Source organism: Colobus angolensis, unplaced genomic scaffold (genome assembly GCF_000951035.1).
Source record: "Colobus angolensis palliatus isolate OR3802 unplaced genomic scaffold, Cang.pa_1.0 Scaffold308, whole genome shotgun sequence".
Taxonomy (NCBI): domain Eukaryota; kingdom Metazoa; phylum Chordata; class Mammalia; order Primates; family Cercopithecidae; genus Colobus; species Colobus angolensis.
This window is the reverse complement of record NW_012116355.1, coordinates 396302-414852: the sequence shown is the minus strand read 5'-3', so window position 1 is coordinate 414852 and position 18551 is coordinate 396302. Positions and strand designations below refer to the sequence as shown.

The following is an 18551-nucleotide window of genomic DNA, read 5'->3' as shown; positions in this document are numbered from 1 at the left end:
AGTATAAAGGAAAAGAAAATATGCCATTTATTATTTTTCTAGTGTATCACGGTCCTGGCAGAAAAATAGTTGATGTTTAAAATGGTTGAACTGAAAAGAACCCATATAGAGGTATGGTCAATGTTAAGGAGACTAACAAGGAATGGTGAAACAGCAACAGTGGTGAATCAGTAGCACTTCTAGACCTGAAGGGGAAAGGTGGGAAGTGTTGTTACCAGAGCCCAGCTAGAGACAACTTTGTAAGAAGGACTGCCTGACAAGACATATCCGTAAGGCCAGGTACAGGGACTCACGCCTCTCAACACTTTGGGAGGCTGAGGTGGGAGGATCGCCTGAGATCAGGAATTCAAGACCAGCCTGGACAACATAACGAGACCGTGTCTCTACAGAAAACCCCAAGAGAGGGTTTTCGGATCTCGCGCAAGAAAGAATTTGAGGCAAATTCATACAGCAAAGTGAACGCAAGTTTATTAAGAAAGGAATGAAAGAACGGCTACTCCATAGGCAAAGCAGCCCAGAGGGCTGCTGGTTGCCCATTTTTATGGGGTTTTTTATTATATGCTAAACAAGGGGTGGATTATTTATGCCTCCCCTTTTTAGACTATATAGGGTAACTTCTTGACATTGTCATGGCATTGGTGGACTGTCATGGCACTGTTGGGAGTGTAGCAGTGAGGACGACCAGAGGTCACTCTCATCACCAACTTGGTTTTGGTGGGATTTAGCTGGCTTCTTCGCTGCAACCTGTTTTGTCAGTAAGGTCTTTATGATCGGTATCTTGTGCCGACCTTCTATCTCATCCTGTGACTTAGAATACCTGACTGTCTGACAATACAGCCCAGTAGGTTTCAGCCTTATTTTACCAAGGCTCTATTCAAGATGGAGGTGTTTAAACACCTCTGACAGTATTACTATTTATTTATTTATTTATTTATTTATTTATTTATTTATTTATTTATTTTCAGCATCTATGGGCCATAGTATTATTTACTGAAACACTAGTTTAGGTTTTGCTGTCTGGGTGCGGTGGTCCACACCTGTAATCCCAGAACTTTGGGAGGCCGAGGTGGGTGGATCACTTGAGGTCAAGAGTCGAGACCAGCCTGGCCAACATGGTGAAACCCTGTCTCTACTAAAAATACAAAAATTAGCCTGGCACGGCCAGGTTTGGTGACTCATACCTGTAATCCCAGCATTTTGGGAGGCCGAGGCGGGCAGATCACGAGGTCAGAAGATCGAGACCATCCTGGCTAACATGGTGAAACCCCGTCTCTACTAAAAATACAAAAAATTAGCCTGGCGTGGTGGCGGGCGCCTGTAGTCCCAGCTACTCGGGAGGCTGAGACAGGAGAATGGCGTGAATCTGGGAGGTGGAGCTGGCAGTGAGCCGAGATTGCGCCATACTGCACTTTAGCCTGGGCAACAGAGCGAGACTCCATCTCAAAAAAAAAAAAAAAAATTAGCCAGGCGTGGTAGTGCAGACTTGTAATCCTAGCTACTTGGGAGACTGAGGTGGGAGGATCACTTGAGCCCGGGAGGTGGAGGTTACAGTGAGCCAACATGGCGCCACTGCACTCCAGCCTGGGCAGCAGAGCAAGACTCCGTCCCCAAAACATAAACAAAAATAAAAATTTTAGTTTTTTCTGTTAAGGTATTTTGTAAGTGTGCTTAACATCTACAATCAGTTGACTTTATGTAAAGGAGGTTACCCTCTATAATGTGAGTGAGCCTCATCTGATGAAGGAATTAAGGGCAAAATCTGGGGTTTACCAAAGAGGAAGAAATCCTGCCTCAAGACTCTCAAAGTCCTACCTGAGTTTCCTGAGATGTATATTTTTATCTCTCTATGTAGACTTTATATATGTATATATAAATATATCTCTTTCTCTCTATATAGATAGATAATTTCTATTGGTTCTGTTTCTCTGAAGAGACATATATCATCCCTGCACTGAATATTGTTTACAGGAAGTTGCAGTCTTCACATTTTTTGAAAAAACAATTCACGCACAAAGTTGTTTTACAAAACCTTAAGTAGCCAAAAGGATATAGAGTGAAAATTGAGTCTCCCTTCTACCCCTAGTGTTCTGCCTCCCAATTACTTAGTTACTTTACTGTTACTAATTTGTTATAAATCCTTCCAAACAGAATATAACTAGAACAGCGAATAAATGGGACCCATAGGAACCAATCATAAAAGCACTTTATTTTTGTCTCTTGTTTTTTGAACCAGACTATTAGTTTCCCTCCTGCCACTGAGAAAAAGCAGACCCCATTTCTACCTTTTCAGTGGAAAATATATGGAATATTCCAGATAAAAGCAGTTATTCAAGCTGAGTGAAAGTGCCCTCTTGCTCTTCCTTCTCCCCTTCGCACTTAACTCCAGCCTCTGAGAAACCTCCCCTTTCAAAATTTCTTTTGAAAACCCCTGCTTTACATTATTTTCTTCAGTAAGGAAGGAAAGTGACAGATATTGCCTTTTATTGTAGATGAGAAAAGCTAGAAAACTGGGAATGAATCATTTGTTTTAGGTATAAATGATTTAGGATTCCAAGCTAAGAAACAGAACTGAGGTTTCCAAACTTCCTGTTAGAGTTTTTTGTTTGTTTGTTTATTTTTTTATCTCACCCTTGCTCCTGATTTTAAAACCAGTAACACTTGTTTAAAGGAAAGCACAACACTTGGTTTCTAAGACGCTCTTCAACAAACTTTTTTTTTGAGAAAGAGTCTCACTGTGTCAGCCAGGCTGGAGCGCAGTGGTTCGGTTTCGGCTCACTGTAACCTCCACCTCCCGGGTGCAAGCGATTCTCCTGCTTCAGCCTCCCGAGTAGCTGGAATTACAGGCATATGTCACCATGCCCGGCTAATTTTTGTATTTTTAGTAGAGACAGGGTTTCACCATGTTGGCCAGGCTGGTCTCGAACTCCTGACCTCGGGTGATCCACCTGCCTCGGTCTCCCAAAGTGCTGGGATTACAGGAGTGAGCCACCATCATACCCAGCCAACAAACATTGTTAACTACCTACTATGTGCAAAATAGTTAAGACTAGCTCAGTAAACATTCAGTCATTTTTATAGACCGAAAGAAATAGAAGAAAAGCCATCCCAAAGGATCAGTATTATGATACCTAATAAGGCGTTTACTTTGTGAGATTGAGAAGTTACAAGTGCCAGAAGGACATGGTGTGACCTCCAATATTTGTTCAGACCCAAGTGAAAACTCTAAACAGAGGGGTATTTATAGCACACAGTTACTTTATAAAGCCTGCCCTATAGACTGAGAACTCCCGAGGGAGACTGTGAGGTTGGAAATAGAAAAAGGTGGTAGCTAAGAAACTAGTGTTTTGAAGATTCCTCGCTATTCCATTTTGTGTTTAAATATTATTTTATATTCATCTTCAGCCCTTTGCTTTAAACTATTTGAAACCAAAGCTAAGTTTATTGGAAAGTTATCAGGGGGTCCATGAACCACTTTGGGAAGGAGAAAGTTGTAAATAAGGATTTTGAGACTCACTCATTTTCCTTCAGTAGAGGAAACAGAAAAAAAACTTACAATAAAAGAATTTGGCAAATTCTCAAAAGCTGGGAATCAGAAGTAATAAACTGAAGGAGATCTAGTCATCTAAATGGCATCATAGACTAGTAGCTGTTTGAACATCTTCCCACCACCCCCAGAATTTTAAAGTTCCTAAGTTTAGAAGGTTTTCCTAGAGTGTTTTCCTGTGAGAAAGACATTGTAGTTGAAATGAGGAGGGGACAAGACAGGGAGTTTAACTGAGAAGTGTCCTGTGGAGTGCTGGTAGTTTTGGGACTGTGCCTTTTAAATGCATTTTGGGATAAGACTTGCTTTCTATTTCCCTTTTTTTTTTTTTTTTTTTGTGTGTGTGTGTGTATGTTCTTCCATAGCATTAGGAAAAAAAAAAAAAAAAAACTTTTGTTTTCTTCTGTAATTGTTAGCTTTGCTGAGATTCATGTGCTGGGAATCAGGTTGGGGAACCTTAATTTCTGGAATAACTCTGGGGATTTGTGCATTGGGTGTAATAGCTAATTCAGAGAAACTCGGACAGAGTAGATTAGAAGTTTTTGTAATTTTGTACAACAGTTTGGGGAAAATGTAGCTTTTATTTTAGGGAATGATAGGCATATCTGCTTCTGTGAGAGCCCTTTCCTCAGGTTCTCAAAAGCATTTAAGTCAACCAGGATTCTGTTCATGTGTAATCTCCTCTGATATTTTTTTGTTCTGTTTGTTGTTGTTGTTGCTGTTAAAAGACAGGGTCTCACTCTGTTGCCCAGGCTGGAGTGCAGTAGTGTCTTCATAGCTCACTGTAAGCTCAAACTCCTGGGCTCAAGTGATCCTCCCACGTCAGCCTCCCAAGTAGCTGGGACTACAGGCATGAGCCACCATGCTTGGCTAATTTAAAAGATATATATAGAGAGATGGGGGTCTCACTACATTGCCCAAGCTGGTCTTGAACTCCTGGCCTCAAGCAGTCCTTCCACCCCAGCCTCCCAGAGTGTTGGAATTACAGGCATGAGCCACTGTGCCTGGCCCTGTGCTGGTTTTTTTGTTGATGAGATGTTTTTCTCCAGAAGACAGATTTATTCATTGAGTGTTCATTATGACTTCTTTGGACACAGTCTAGGTTATTTTAGTCCTAAGAGTCTGGCTATGCTGGTGTCACAGTTATGTCATTTCTATGTTTCATTGTGTTTGCTATATTTTATGTGGCTTTCAGACTGAGCTAAATATAAACAAAGACTTGTGATTAAAGTATGCCCCCAATACAAAATATTAAGTATTTTATGCTTCATATATTCACCAGCCTTTTGTGTACAAGTAAGTGTGGTGGATGCAGGATGCTGGCAGCACAGAATCACAACTGTGGCTTAGGGGAACTTGAAGTCAGTTTGTAGTATAATGAATGCCACTGGGAAGACAGTAGGCTAATAGGTCAGCACCCTATTCCCAACCCCTAGTTTTGGCCATCTATGTTATGCAATTTCATCTACAGTTTAGGAAGCTTGGAGACTATCAACTCAAGGTTGGACAGGTTATTTCTACCTTTGGATTCTCCTGTCTAAGTGAAAGAACTTTAGTTTCTACAACTGTGTCTTATGGAGGCTAGTGCTATTCCTTAAATTCTCTTTGGCACCTCTTTTATTACTCTTAGGTTTTTCGACATGCTTTTTAACATGTCATGATTGTGTCCCCAGATATTTAGTAATTACAAAGGGAAAAAATAGTAAGTTTATAGCAGAAAGTCTGGAAGGCACTATCTTAGCCAAGTGATCTAGATTCACACCACCAAGAATACATACCAACAGCATGTTTCCTCATGATATCATGCACTGAGAAGGGCACATCACACAAATCCAAGTTTAGGCATATTCTACAGAAAAACTGGCTAGTACCCTTCAAAAGTATCAAGGTCATAAAAAGCAAGGAAAGAATGAGGAACAGTAACAGGTTGGAGGAGACTGAAGGGACATAACAACTAAATGCAATATGGTATCCTGGGTTGGTTCTTGGAACAAAAAAAGATAATTGTGGGAAAAAATGGTAAAATATTAAATTCTTTTTTTTCTTTTTTTGAGACAGAGTCTCACTGTGTCGCCCAGGCTGGAGTGCAGTGGTGCCTCACTGGAGCCCCGCCTCCCTGGCTCACACCATTCTCCTGCCTCACACCATTCTCCTGCCTCAGCCTCCTGAGTAGCTGGGACTACAGGTGCCTGCCACCATGCCCGGCTAATTTTTTTGTATTTTTAGTAGAGACGGGGTTTCACCATGTTAGCCAGGATGGTCTCAATCTCCTGACCTCGTGATCCGCCCATCTCGGCCTCCCAAAATGCTGGGATTACAGGCATAAGCCACCACGCTCGGCCTAAAATATTAAATTCGATACAGTAGTTAATAGTATTATGCCAAGGTTAAATTGTTTGTTAATTATTCTATGGTTTGTGAGATACTAATATAAGGATAAAGTATGGGTGAAAGGTATATAGAAATTCTTTGTATTATTTTTGCAATTCTCTGTAAATTTAAAATCTCCAAACGTTTTTTAAAATTTAGTGCCCCAAATTGGGCATACTATTTCAGCAAAGATTATTTTGAAAATTACCCTCCTGAATAAGATAGGAAGAGTATTTTCCTATAGTTGGTGAATTCACTTAATTTTTTTCAGCTTTTTATTATTATATATTGAATAGATGTAAGGTTAATAACAAATGTGTAGTTGTAAAGAGTTAGCAATAACAAAAGCACAAGTATAGCCTGAAGCTCCCAGTATTCTCTATCTTATCCCTTTCCCTCTCTCTAACCTCTGTCCTGAATTTTCTGTTTTTTATTTTCTTACTTTTATTTATAGGTTTACCTTGATCTTTAACTTTATGTATATAAGTGATATAATACTGCATGTCTTCTTCTGCAGATTTTTTCCCTAAATATTATACTCCTGAGATTTATCAATGTTGATGTCATTCACTCATTTTCACTGCTATAGAGCTTTCCATTGTATGACCATACTAGAAGATACTTACTGATCTTATTGTTAATAACCATTTGTTGGTTTCCAGTTTTGCTGTTATAAGCAGTGCTATTTCATACATCCTTGTGCATGACACGTTATAAGAGTTTCATTAGGCTATACACCTAAAAATGGACATGGTAAGATATGGAGTACATGCTTGATCAACCTTTTAGATAAGACCAAATTGTTTTCTAAAGTGGTTGTCCAACTTTTAATATCACCACCAATATATAGATGTTCTAGTGGTTCAGTTTTTTCTGTAACACAATATTATTAGACTTTAAATTGTTTTACTAATATGGTGGGTATGTATGTTAAAATATTTAACCGTTGCTATTTATTGATTGACTACTTTGTGCCAAGCACTGTGGCAGGCAATTTCATCCATTAATTTCTCTCACAACTCTTCTATCTTAGCCCCATAATGAAGACTAATGCTATACTTCATTCTAAATATGTGAGTACCCCTAAACCTCTTTCTGACAAATTTATTAACTGGTCTTTCTCTACCCTGTATCTAAGTTATTTACTTTTAAAAATTTATTTTAGAAGAAATCTGAGGCAGAAAGTTGTTAATAATTTGTCCCAAGTCACATTGTTGTTAATTAGTAGCAGACTTTCAACTAAAACCCAATTTTCTGGCTCCTAGTCCACTTTTTATAATTTAACTTTTTAGAACAATTTGTGAATCAAGCAGCCCTCTAAACTAGAATAGGTTCAAAGAGACCCTCTAATCTATTTTTTGCTGCATCTCTTCCCTTTTTCCTTCTACACCTCAGTTCTTCCTCCTTTCCTTTCACATTCTTCCATGCTTTCTCTGAGTTTAACAGCTTAAATATACTTTCCAGTTGGCTGCCATGTGACATGATGTGTGTGCAGAAAACGTCACAAGATTGATAAGCACCTGGTTCCAACTGGAACAATCATTACTCAGGCCCCTAGTTGGCTGGTATATGCCTTATACCCATTTCACATTTCAAGGTGTGCTGCTTATAGGGATTTGAGCAGACTACCCTCTCAAAGCTGTTAGTGGCCCTGAAGGGGTGGGAGAGCCTCCAGAACTTTAGGCCATCCCATCCTTGGCTTTCCTTTTTCAGCAGTGGTAGGAACCCCATGCATGCTCTGGGAGTACAGGCAACTGGGAGTAGGTCTGGGTGCCCAGAAAATGGTGATACTGGAACTGCTAACATTGTTTAGGAGAACACAGATTCTGTGGATAGAAGAGGCAGACCTGAAGTGGGGGTACAAAATTTGTAGCCCACAGACTCACAAGTAAATTTTGTTTGGCCTGCACAGTATTTAATCTTCTTTAAAAAAAAATCTGGATACTTTTATAGGAAGCATTTAGTTACCAATTTGTCACAATGCCCAGTACTTCATTTCCTGTAATTTTATGTCTAACTGCTATTAACTTTCTAGCTCCTAAAGGTTTAGGATGCAACTCTGCCTAGATTCTTGAAATTTGAATTGTATTCATAATGAGGTCACTTGAGACTCACTGAGGGCAGAACTAGAAGATGTATTATCTTTCCAAAGTGATCACAATGGTCAAGGTTATTTTTTTTTCTAGCTGTTGAATATATCATGGCTGGGAACACCATTTTACTTCGACTTTACACCTCTCTCAAGATGATGACTTTCCCCACTATGTTGGGATGTCTGGGATAATTGAGGTGAAAATACCTATAAAGTTTTCTAGTCTTGACTCATCTATACTTTAGGGGACCTGAAATAAATTGATTAAAATACATATACTTTATTGGCCTTTTCTGAGTTGGGTTAAGAATGGAGAGAAAAACAGGAGGCAAAGAAGGATATGTCTGTATAGCAAATCATGGAGTTTCATAAAGTATAATTTTTCCAAGTATTAAAAAATTTGACTTTTATATAAATATGAAATGAATAGGTCTCAAATATTTTATTTAATTTATTAATTAATGAGGGAACCAGTAAGATATTAAGATAAGTTCAAGTGAAAAATTAAGAGCTAAGTATTTATAGGCAATTTAATAAAGGAATGTTAAAATATGATTTCTGAATTATATACAAAACTAATTAATGTCCTAAAGTGCAATAAGTCATAAACTTTGGAGTCATCTTTTCCATCAGACATAAAACATTCTTATCACTACTAGATAAAAATCTATAAGTTAACCTCTGCCCTAACCAGTTATAAAATAGTCCAGTCAATAGAAAACTAATCAAAGATATAAACCCAAAACTGTACTAAAAGATCACCCAATAATTTATTTCACCTGTTTCTAGGTTTCAGATGATTTTTCTGACAACTGTAGTCATCAACTTCAACTCAGTTGTCAGGAAAGGAAATCTGTTTCCCAAGCTTTGAAACTAGAACTTTATGATGAAGATAAATAAAGTGAATTCCAAATTACCATATGTGTCTTAGAGATAGATCATTTTGGACTTCAGGGATCAAGTTCCAAGTTTCTTAAGAATGTGTTTGAATGACACAGTATCAGCATGAGAAATTCTCATATTCTGAATCTTTATTTCCTTTATAGAAATTCCATGGAATTATAGTTGGTCTACTCTGCAATGTCTCTATTTGAAAGCCAAAGTGAGGACAGACAAGATGAACATAGGTAAACTCAGGAAAATGTATCTGAGTATGTCATTGTCATTACGTTTGAAGTGTGTGTGTGTGTGTGTGTGTGTGTGTACATGCACATGTGACAGATCAACCTGCCAATTAGATTGTTAACCTACCAAACAACGGATCAGGAAAGGAAATATATTTTTCAAAAGTAAATACTTTGTACTTACAAGTATAAGCTCCACTGTTTTATCACCTGAAAATCCTAATTTGAGTACTCTCTTAACTTTTATATTTAGAAATTCACCAGTAAAACTTGTGTACCTTTCCTTCTCTCCCCCATTCTTCATAACTGCCTCCTGCTATTATAAAAAGAGGTGATCAGTGTGAAAAAAGGCTGTTGAGGCAGATAAGGTCCTCCTTTGCAAACTTTTTGTGTACAGAACAAATGGATCTGTCTCTGTAGTTAGGGAGGATTTCCATACCACTTCTGTGCTTTCCTTTGGTGAATCAAGATCCTAAAGGGAGGCCAGGTATGGTGTCTCACACCTGTAATCCCAGCACTGTGGGAGTCCAAGTCCAGCAGATCACTTGAGGCCTAGGAGTTCAAGACCAGCTTGGCCAACATGGCAAAACCTGTCTCTACTAAAAATTAAATAAATAAATAAATAAATTAGCCAGGCATGGTGGCGCATGCCTGTAGTCCCAGCTACTTGGGAGGTTGAGGGACAAGAATCGTGTGAGCCTGGGAGGTGGTGGTTGCAGTGAGCCAAGATTGTGCTATTGCTGTCCAACCTGGGTGACAGAGGGAAACTCTATCTTAAAAAAAAAAAAAAAATCCTAAAGGGAGCAGGAGTAATCACACTCCAGCCATCTTCCATTCTGAAAGAATGGAACTGCCTGTTATGTAAGAACAACAACAAATTATTTCTAACATGAAATTTTGAAAAAGAAAGATTTAGATTTAGGCTTCCTTTTGAGGAATGGAGAAGGTGCAGAATGAAATCAGTTCACTGATTAAAGGTCACAGTGTACTTTCTTTTTTTTTTTTCTTTTTCTTAAGACAGAGTCTCGCTCTGTTGCCCAGGCTGGAGTACAGTGGCGTGATCTCAGCTCACTGCAAGCTCCACCTCCCAAGTTCACACCATTCTCCTGCCTCAGCCTCCCGAGTAGCTGGGATTACAGGTGCCCACGACGCCCGGCTAATTTTTTGTATTTTCTTTAGTAGAGACGGGGTTTCATTAAAATGTCAGCCAGGCTGGTCTCGATCTGACCTCGTGATCTGCCCACCTTGGCCTCCAAGAGTGCTGGGATTACAGGCGAGTGTACTTTCTTTACTTGCTGTCATCGGGCAGTTGTACGATTTCTTCATGGAAGGAATCCATGTCAAGGACATTGGCCCTAGTTCCAGAAGGAGAAAGTCAGGAAGCTTCCATCCAAAGGAGAACCAGGGAGTCCTCTGCTACCCTCAGGAGAGCTAAAGGGCTGAAGAACCCAAAAGATAATCAACTGCTCTGCATATTCTTATGAACAGAAAATATGGAGAGCAGAATACTTTAGGGAGTGGTAAGTTCCAGGCAAATGAAAAATGTAATAATCATCAATAAAGACTGATCAATTCATTCGACAAATATTTATTGATTACTAAATAAGTGCCAGCCACTGTGCTAGGTATGGCAATACAATGGCAACAAAACTAGACAGAATGGAAACTTATTAATTAATTAACAGCATATTTAATAGCACCAATAAATATCAAATATCTGCCACAAATGCAGTGAAATAAATACCATATGAGAAGCATAGTAGTCAAGAGCATGAATTCTGGAGTCATACTGTCTAGGTCTGAATCCTAGCTCCACCACTTACCACATTATCTTGGGCAAATCTCTTAATTTCTCTGTGCTACAGTTCCTCTTCTATAAAATGGGGATAATAATATAAGTGCTACCACATAAGGTTGCTGTAAGGATTAAATTAGGTAATATTTGTAAAGCATTTAGGATAGTATCTGCCAAATGATAAACACTGGTAAATGTGTAAAAACTAATCTATAAGAGCTTGACACTTTCAATCAGAAAGATAATTAAGAACATTTATAAATGTGTGTTATTTCAAAAGCCAAACATTTTACCAAGGAAAAAAAATTGAAACCAGCTTTCCTGGCATAAATCACTATAGGTAGGCTAGGACTACATATTGCAGGTAGAGTTACTGCTTCTGTCATTTTGAGCAGTAAGCAATTAATACTGGTTTACCCAAGATTTTGGCCTGTTGCCCTGAATTTACAAAACAACAGTGCTAAACCCAATAATTTGGCAGGTAACACTATTTTGAATATTCAGAATCTTCAGACCTATTCTGGTTGGAAATTTTACAGTACATAAATACTGGCCAGTTCTAACATCTTGCTTGTCTACCCTCTCCTTTCTGTTTTCTTTTCTTTTCTTTTCTTTTGAGACAGTCTAGCTCTGTTGCCTAAGCTGGAGTGGAGTGGCACGATCTCAGCTCACTGCAACCTCCGCCTCCCGGTTCAAGTGATTCTTATGCCTCAGCCTTCCAAGTAGCTGGGATTACAGGCACACACCACCATGCCCAGCATTTTTGTGTTTTTAGTAGAGATGGGGTTTCACCATATTGGCCAGGCCTGTCTTGAACTCCTGACCTCAAATGGTCCACTCGCCTTGGCCTCCCAAAGTTCTGGGATTACAAGCGTGAGCCACCATGCCGGGCCTCTCCTTTCTATTTTCTACCACTTCTTAGTTCAGCCTTTCATCATTTTAAGTGTTGACTATTACAGCCATCTTTTAAGTGGTCTTTCTGTCTGCACTCCGTTCCCCTATAAATCTATCATATTAATGTTTTTGAAATTCCAGTTTATCACGTTTTCCCCTGCTCAAAATCTTTCTAGGATTCTCAGAGATAAAATTTAATATCATTATCCTAATGTTAAAGTCCTTACTTGAAGTTCTTGTTTTCTGCCTCCTTCAGATGTTCATACTTACTGTACTATCATAGAACTTGTCTAGTCTCAATGCCAAGCCTTTCATTAAGTCCTTTTTCCTGCTTACAAAACTGTCCCCTGCATCTCTACGTAATTAACCTGTGTTCATCTCTTGCGTTTAGTGCAAGTCCTTCTCCATGAAGCTCTTTCCAACAATTCTGCCCTGCGCCCCTTTATCTCTCCTTCCTGAATTCCTGTAATGTTTGGGTTCTACAGTTTTTGTTTGAGACAGAGTTTCTCTCTGTCACCCAGGCTAGAGTGAAGTGGTGTGACCCTGGCTCATTGCAACTTGAGGCTCATTGCTTGAGCCTCCTGGGCTCAAGTGACCCCACCACCTTAGCCTCCCAAGTAGCTCGGGCTAAAGGCACATGCCACCACACCCAGCTAATTTTTGTACTTTTTCTGGACTTGACATATAAATAGAATCATATAAAATGTGGCCTTTTGTTACTGGCTTCCTTCACTTATGTTTTCAAGGTCCATCCTTATTGTAGCATGTATCCTTTTTATGGCAGAATACTATTCCAGTGTTTGGATATACCACAATTTGTTTATCTCTTCATCAGGTGATAGGCATTTGAATTGTTTCCATTTTTGGGGTATTATGAATAATGTTGTGGTAAACATATGTGTACAAGTTTTTGTGTGGACATATAATTTTAATTATCTTGGGTCTCTGCAATTCATTTAACATCTTATGTACAACCTGCCTTGACATGCTTTGCTGTTTTACATCTGTATTGTGTGATTCCGCTAGATTGTCTGCCTAGCATAGTGCCTACAGAGTTCTCTCTGTCCTAGAGAGTTTGCAAGACTGTCCCATTATTGTATTTCTCCTTTCCCTTCCCTTCCCTTTTCCTTTACCTTCCACACACTTCTGCAAATACCATCTTCACCACCAACACCACAAAACAACAATAAAAAGTATCAACAATTATTGAGAGGTAGCTAAATAATACTAGGTAATAATTCAAAAGATTGGGGTAAATCTATATGTATTGACATGGGAAGATGACCAATACATAGTGTAAAAAGAAAAAGGTAACTTGCAGAACAATACATTTAGTAGGATCTCATTAAAAATATATATAGAGAGAGATGTGTATATATACATAAATATTTGTATATAAAATCCTTGAAATGGAAGGGACCCAAAGGATATACACCAATCTATTTAGAGTGGTTTCCTTAGGAAAAGAAAGAGTGGCCTCTTTTATTTCGCTGAGCAGTGGTTTGTAGTTCTCCTTGAAGAGGTCCTTTACATCCCTTGTAAGTTGGATTCCTAGGTATTTTATTCTCTTTGATTCATTCCTGATTTGGCTCTCTGTTTGTCTGTTACTGGTGTATAAGAATGCTTGTGATTTTTGCACATTAATTTTGTATCCTGAGACTTTGCTGAAGTTTCTTATCAGCTTAAGGAGATTTTGGGCTGAGACAATGGGGTTTTCTAAATATACGATCATGTCATCTGCAAACAGGGACAATTTGACTTCTTTTCCTAACTGAATACCCTTGATTTCTTTCTCTTGCCTGATTGCCGGAGGGGGCAGCGGGGAGGGATTGCATTGGGAGTTATACCTGATGTAAATGACGAGTTGATGGGTGCTGACGAGTTGATGGGTACAGCACACCAACATGGCACAAGTATACGTATGTAACAAACCTGCACATTATGCACATGTACCCTAGAACTTAAAGTATAATAATAATAATAATAAATAATAAATAATAAAAAAAGAAGGAGTGGAAGGCACAGGAAAGGAAACTTTAAGTTTTTTCTGTATATATTTTTGCTTTTGAATCTTTTACAGTGAAAATATATTTTTATATTACTTTGGGTAATTCTTAAAATTAATAAAAAGAAAAAAGTATAATCACAAATGGAAAATAACTAAGAGAAACTAAAAAGAAAGGAAAAAAAAGAAAAAGAACTCCAGGAAGGAAGAGGGCATAGATATTGTGGCATGTAGAGAGGAAAGTTAATTGGAATCTTAGTAACAGAATACTCTACAAAAGAGCATTTAAATAAGCACAAAAGTAGACATTTAGGTTGCACAACTCTGTGAACATACTAAAAACCACTAATTTTTACACTTTCAATCGGTGAATTATATGGTTTATAAATTTTATCTCATAAAGTTGTTTAGAAAAAGACAGATCAAAAGTTCCCAGTGGCCGGGTGCGGTGGCTCACACCTGTAATCCCAGCACTTTGGGAAGACAACATGGGTAGATCACTTGAGGTCAGGAGTTCATGACCAGCCTAGCCAACATGGTGAAACCCTGTCTCTAGTAAAAATACAAAAATTAGCCAGGCGTGGTGGCACGTGCTTGTAATCTCAGCTTCTCGGGAGGCTGAGGCAGGAGAATCGCTTGAACCCAGGAGGCAGAGGTTGCAGTGAGCCGAGATCATGCCACTGTATAAACAAATAACTTTTTAGTATGTGTGTCCCATCTGGTATTTGGAACATACTTATCTTGTATCTGAATGTTTTATTTGCTAAATCTGGCAGCCCTAAACAGAAGGGCTTAAGGTTTGAATCTTTTAGATTTAAATTGCTTTTTAGCATCACCAAGGCATTTTGTTTCTGATGACTTTTCATATAACTCCCAAACCTTTGTCTCCTATCCCAGGAAAGGTTTTATGATTGAGAAGCACTGAAAGTAATGTCTAGCAGTTCAGTCAAACAAGACTGATTTTACCTTTGCTGCATTGATGAGAAATCATTGGTCCCAGATTCCAAATGTGGTCAGAGTAGAAAAGCACAACTCCCAATTTCCATCTGCCTGGATGTTCCTGTCAGCTTCTGCCCTACAGAAAGGGAGAAGCCAAAGGTCTGTAAGGGGAGTAGGGAATGAGGCCTTTGGTTTTTGAGCATGTCCTAAATTGTGCCAGCCAAACCAACCTTCTATGGACCCTAGTTAAATTGGAAAATTTTTTTGCTTTTATGGTTATTTTGATTTTCTTTAGGCTCTTATCTTTTGAACAATTTTAGACTTGTTTTTGCTTAACTCAGAAGAATTAATGAAGCTGTAGGGGATGGTCAGACTTAGAGGTGCAGGAGACGAGTAGAAGCTCAGGAGCTGGACTTTTCATGACACTCCAGACTTTAGTGAGCTTCCTCTCAAAGCTCTTCTTAACACTGCACTCTACACACCCTCTTCAGCCATGCTGAATATCCTCTGGTTTGCTGACCTTTGCATAGAAGTGTCAACAAACTATTAGCCTTAGCTGAGGCTCCTCTTTGAGTCCAGCTGTTTTGTGATTATATAGATCTTCCCATAAGGAGGAGGTGATTGTCCTCTATTGGAGGAATTTGGACAGCAATCTGACCCCAATTTAGCAAAACATGTTTCTAAGCATTTTTCACTTGTGTGCTTGTTCATTCAATAAATCTTTATTAAATCCAGAGCCTAATGCTGAGCCAAGCAGTAGGCTACAGAAATTTAAAGAAAAGAAAAAACATGGTCTGTACACTTTTTTAAAAAATTGACTTAATATTGTATATATTTATTGTGTACAGCATGATGTTTTGAAATATATACATACCTTCTACAATGGTTATATCAAGCTAATTAACATACGCAGTACCTCACATAGTATCTCTGCAGGGAAGGCTTATGACCTAGGGCAATTTTTAGTTCTAAGCAAGATGGCCTGGACCTTAGCTTGCTGCTGCTAGTGGATTACTAGGAGTGTCAGATCTGTCTTGTCATGTTAATGGGAGCTGGGTGGGGCTTATTGCCACCTGCTACTCCTCACTCCTTGTGCAAACTCTGCTGTACAGTAGAAACAGCTATGCTTCTCCTTGGAATAATATCCCAGTGGCCAGAGAGCTGCCCCTTGAGCTCCACAGGGGCCGCTGTTTGCCCTGCATGTGGAGAGCCAGAGCACAGACCTGCCTTATTCAGCCTGCCTTATTCAGCCTCCACCTGGCTTTGCACCCACCCTGGTAGCTTAACACAAAGGACAGAAACTTTTGGGAGCTTTATGGCCCTACCCATTGCCTGAGAAACCAGAATACCCTCCCTTAAGAATATAAGGCAAGCACAAATCCCACCACTGCTACCACAGCTGGTGCTCTTTTCCAAGTGCCACCTCTGGCTAGAGGCCAACATAGTCCATTACAGCACCTCCAGGTAGAATAACACTGTACCCAGGAAGGAGGAAACTTGTGCCTGGCCTCAGCTATCACCATTGTCTGCACCACCCTGGCCGACCAGGAGGTCCTCAGTCTGTTCATGTGACCAGGTCATTGCTTACTACCACTGGCATTTGAGAAAGCCAACACACTAAGGCTGTCTATAATCAAGGACTCTCATAGAGTCTATGTCACTTCCCTGCAATGCCCATCAGAGCCAGTGCTAGTACCTGCTTCTGGGAAACTTGAGGACAGGTCACATAACTAGATCCCTTGCAGACATTCCCTAGTACCTGCCTGGAGTGTGGCAGCCCCTCTAGGTGGCTAGATCCAGAAGTGCAACAGAATTCACAGTAGTCTGGCTCTCAGGGACTCCTACCTCTAGGGGAAAGGGGAGTATACTACATCAAGGGAATATCCCATGGGATAAAAGACTCTGGATGGCAGGCCCTGAGTCCCAGATCTTTCTGCTGGTGGAAGTTTCTTTCAGCAGGGGCACAGTTGCTGTCCTGGGCTTAGCAGGGAAAGCCTGCAGCTCTACTCCAACATCCAGGCACCAAGCCTGCTGCTGGTGAAGAGTCTCAGAGAAGGGAACTTCTTTTCCCCCTCATCCACCATTGCAGACGCAGCTGGGGCTTCTCCCATGGGAGCTTGGTGTGACTGCATCTATGCATAACCTTTCTGGAACACTTCAGGGTGACTGTATCCCCGTAGGAAGAGCACTCTCCAGGTTCAGGCTTGCACAAGAGGTAGAGTCACGATTCTTTCTTACTTGGAACATCAACATTCCTGCAGATGAAAAAAGGTACCTTTCTGATCTGAATAGCTAGAACATGGTCAGGAGTGTGTCTGGGAGGTAGATAGCTTTCCTGCTGGCCTGACAGGGGAGCTGAGGTGGCTCCCACCCTTCCCCTTGATAAAACGTCAGTGTTTCTCAGTGAGAGCTCCCGCAGCCACCTCTGACAAAGTTGGGACCTCTGCCCACCATTGGATACTGCATTTACCCACCTGCTTCAGCCACAACTGGTTTCTACACAGGGATACTTCCTCTGCTGGCCTGAAGCCCAGATTGTTCAACCCAGTAAATAAAATACTAGGGAAAAATAAGTAAACAAAAAGGTGTATACCACAGGGGAATGAAATAAGTAAGCTTCAAAAAAACCTTGCCATTCCAACCCCGTGTGAGACAGTAAACTTGCTCACACACTATGCACATTGTTACAACAAACTGGCATCTGAGAAGGCCATCATACAAAGACTCCCGATAACCAAGGAGCTTACATAGAATCTTCTCCCCTGAAAGCACCAAGAGCCGAATTAGGCTACAGTAAACATTAAAGTCAGATCCTTAAGGGAGTAAAAAGAAATTTTTAAAAAACACAATAAAATAAAAATAAATTCTATAATAACTAGAAGAAATGGTCTACCCAAAAGAGAAGGAACCAGAAAAACAATTCTGGTAATATGGCAAAACAGGGTTCTATAGCACCCCCGAAAGATCACATTAGCTCTCCAGTGATGGATCCAAACAAAGATGAAATCATTTTTTTTGTGTGTGTGTGATGAGATCTCCCTCTGTCTCACAAGCTAGAGTGCAGTGGCGTGATCCTGGCTCACTGCAACCTCCACCTCCTGGGTTCAAGCGATTCTCCTGCCTCAGCCTCCCCAAGTAGCTGGGACTACAGGTGTGTGCCACCATGCCCAGCTATTTTGTGTGTGTATTTTTAGTAGAGATGAGGTTTCACCATGTTGGCCAGACTGATCTCGAACTCTTGACCTCAGGTGATCCACCCACCTCGGCCTCCCAAAGTGCTGGGATTACAGGCATGAGCCACCGCACCCGGCCAAGATGAAATCTTTGAAATACCAGATAAAGAATTCAAATGGTTGATTATTAAGCTTTGGTTATTTCCTTGAGTTCAAGGAGATACAAGAGAAAGGTAAAAGCCAACACAAAGAAATTAAAAAAAAAAAAATTCAGGATATGAATGAAAAATTTTCTAAAGAGGTGGAGATCTTGAAGAATAGCTAATCAGAACTTCCAGAAATGAAAGACATATTTAGGGAATTACCAAATGCAGTGGAGAGATTTAAAAATAGACTAGAACAACTAGAAGAAAGAATTTCAGAGCTTGAAGACAAGGCTTTCAAATTAACCCAATCAGAAAAAAAAAAAAGAATAAAAATAAATGAACAGATTTCTGCATTTTCAACTGAGGAACGCAGCTCATCGCCAGCAATGGATCAAAGCTGGATGGAGAATGACTTTGACGAGATGAGAGAAGAAGGCTTCAGACCATCAAACTTCTCAGAGCTAAAGGAGGA

The 18551-nt window shown here is 39.8% G+C and overlaps 1 protein-coding gene across 1 annotated transcript in view; it reads left to right on the top strand.

Moving 5' to 3' along the window:
- Positions 1-18551, top strand: part of LOC105517833 (phospholipid-transporting ATPase FetA-like) — a 51990-nt gene that overhangs the window by 1907 nt on the left and 31532 nt on the right. The window contains exon 2 of the mRNA XM_011950566.1: positions 9050-9130. Within this exon, the coding sequence (XP_011805956.1) occupies positions 9121-9130 (10 nt within the window). The 5' untranslated portion in view covers positions 9050-9120. The remainder of the gene's footprint in view (positions 1-9049; positions 9131-18551) is intronic.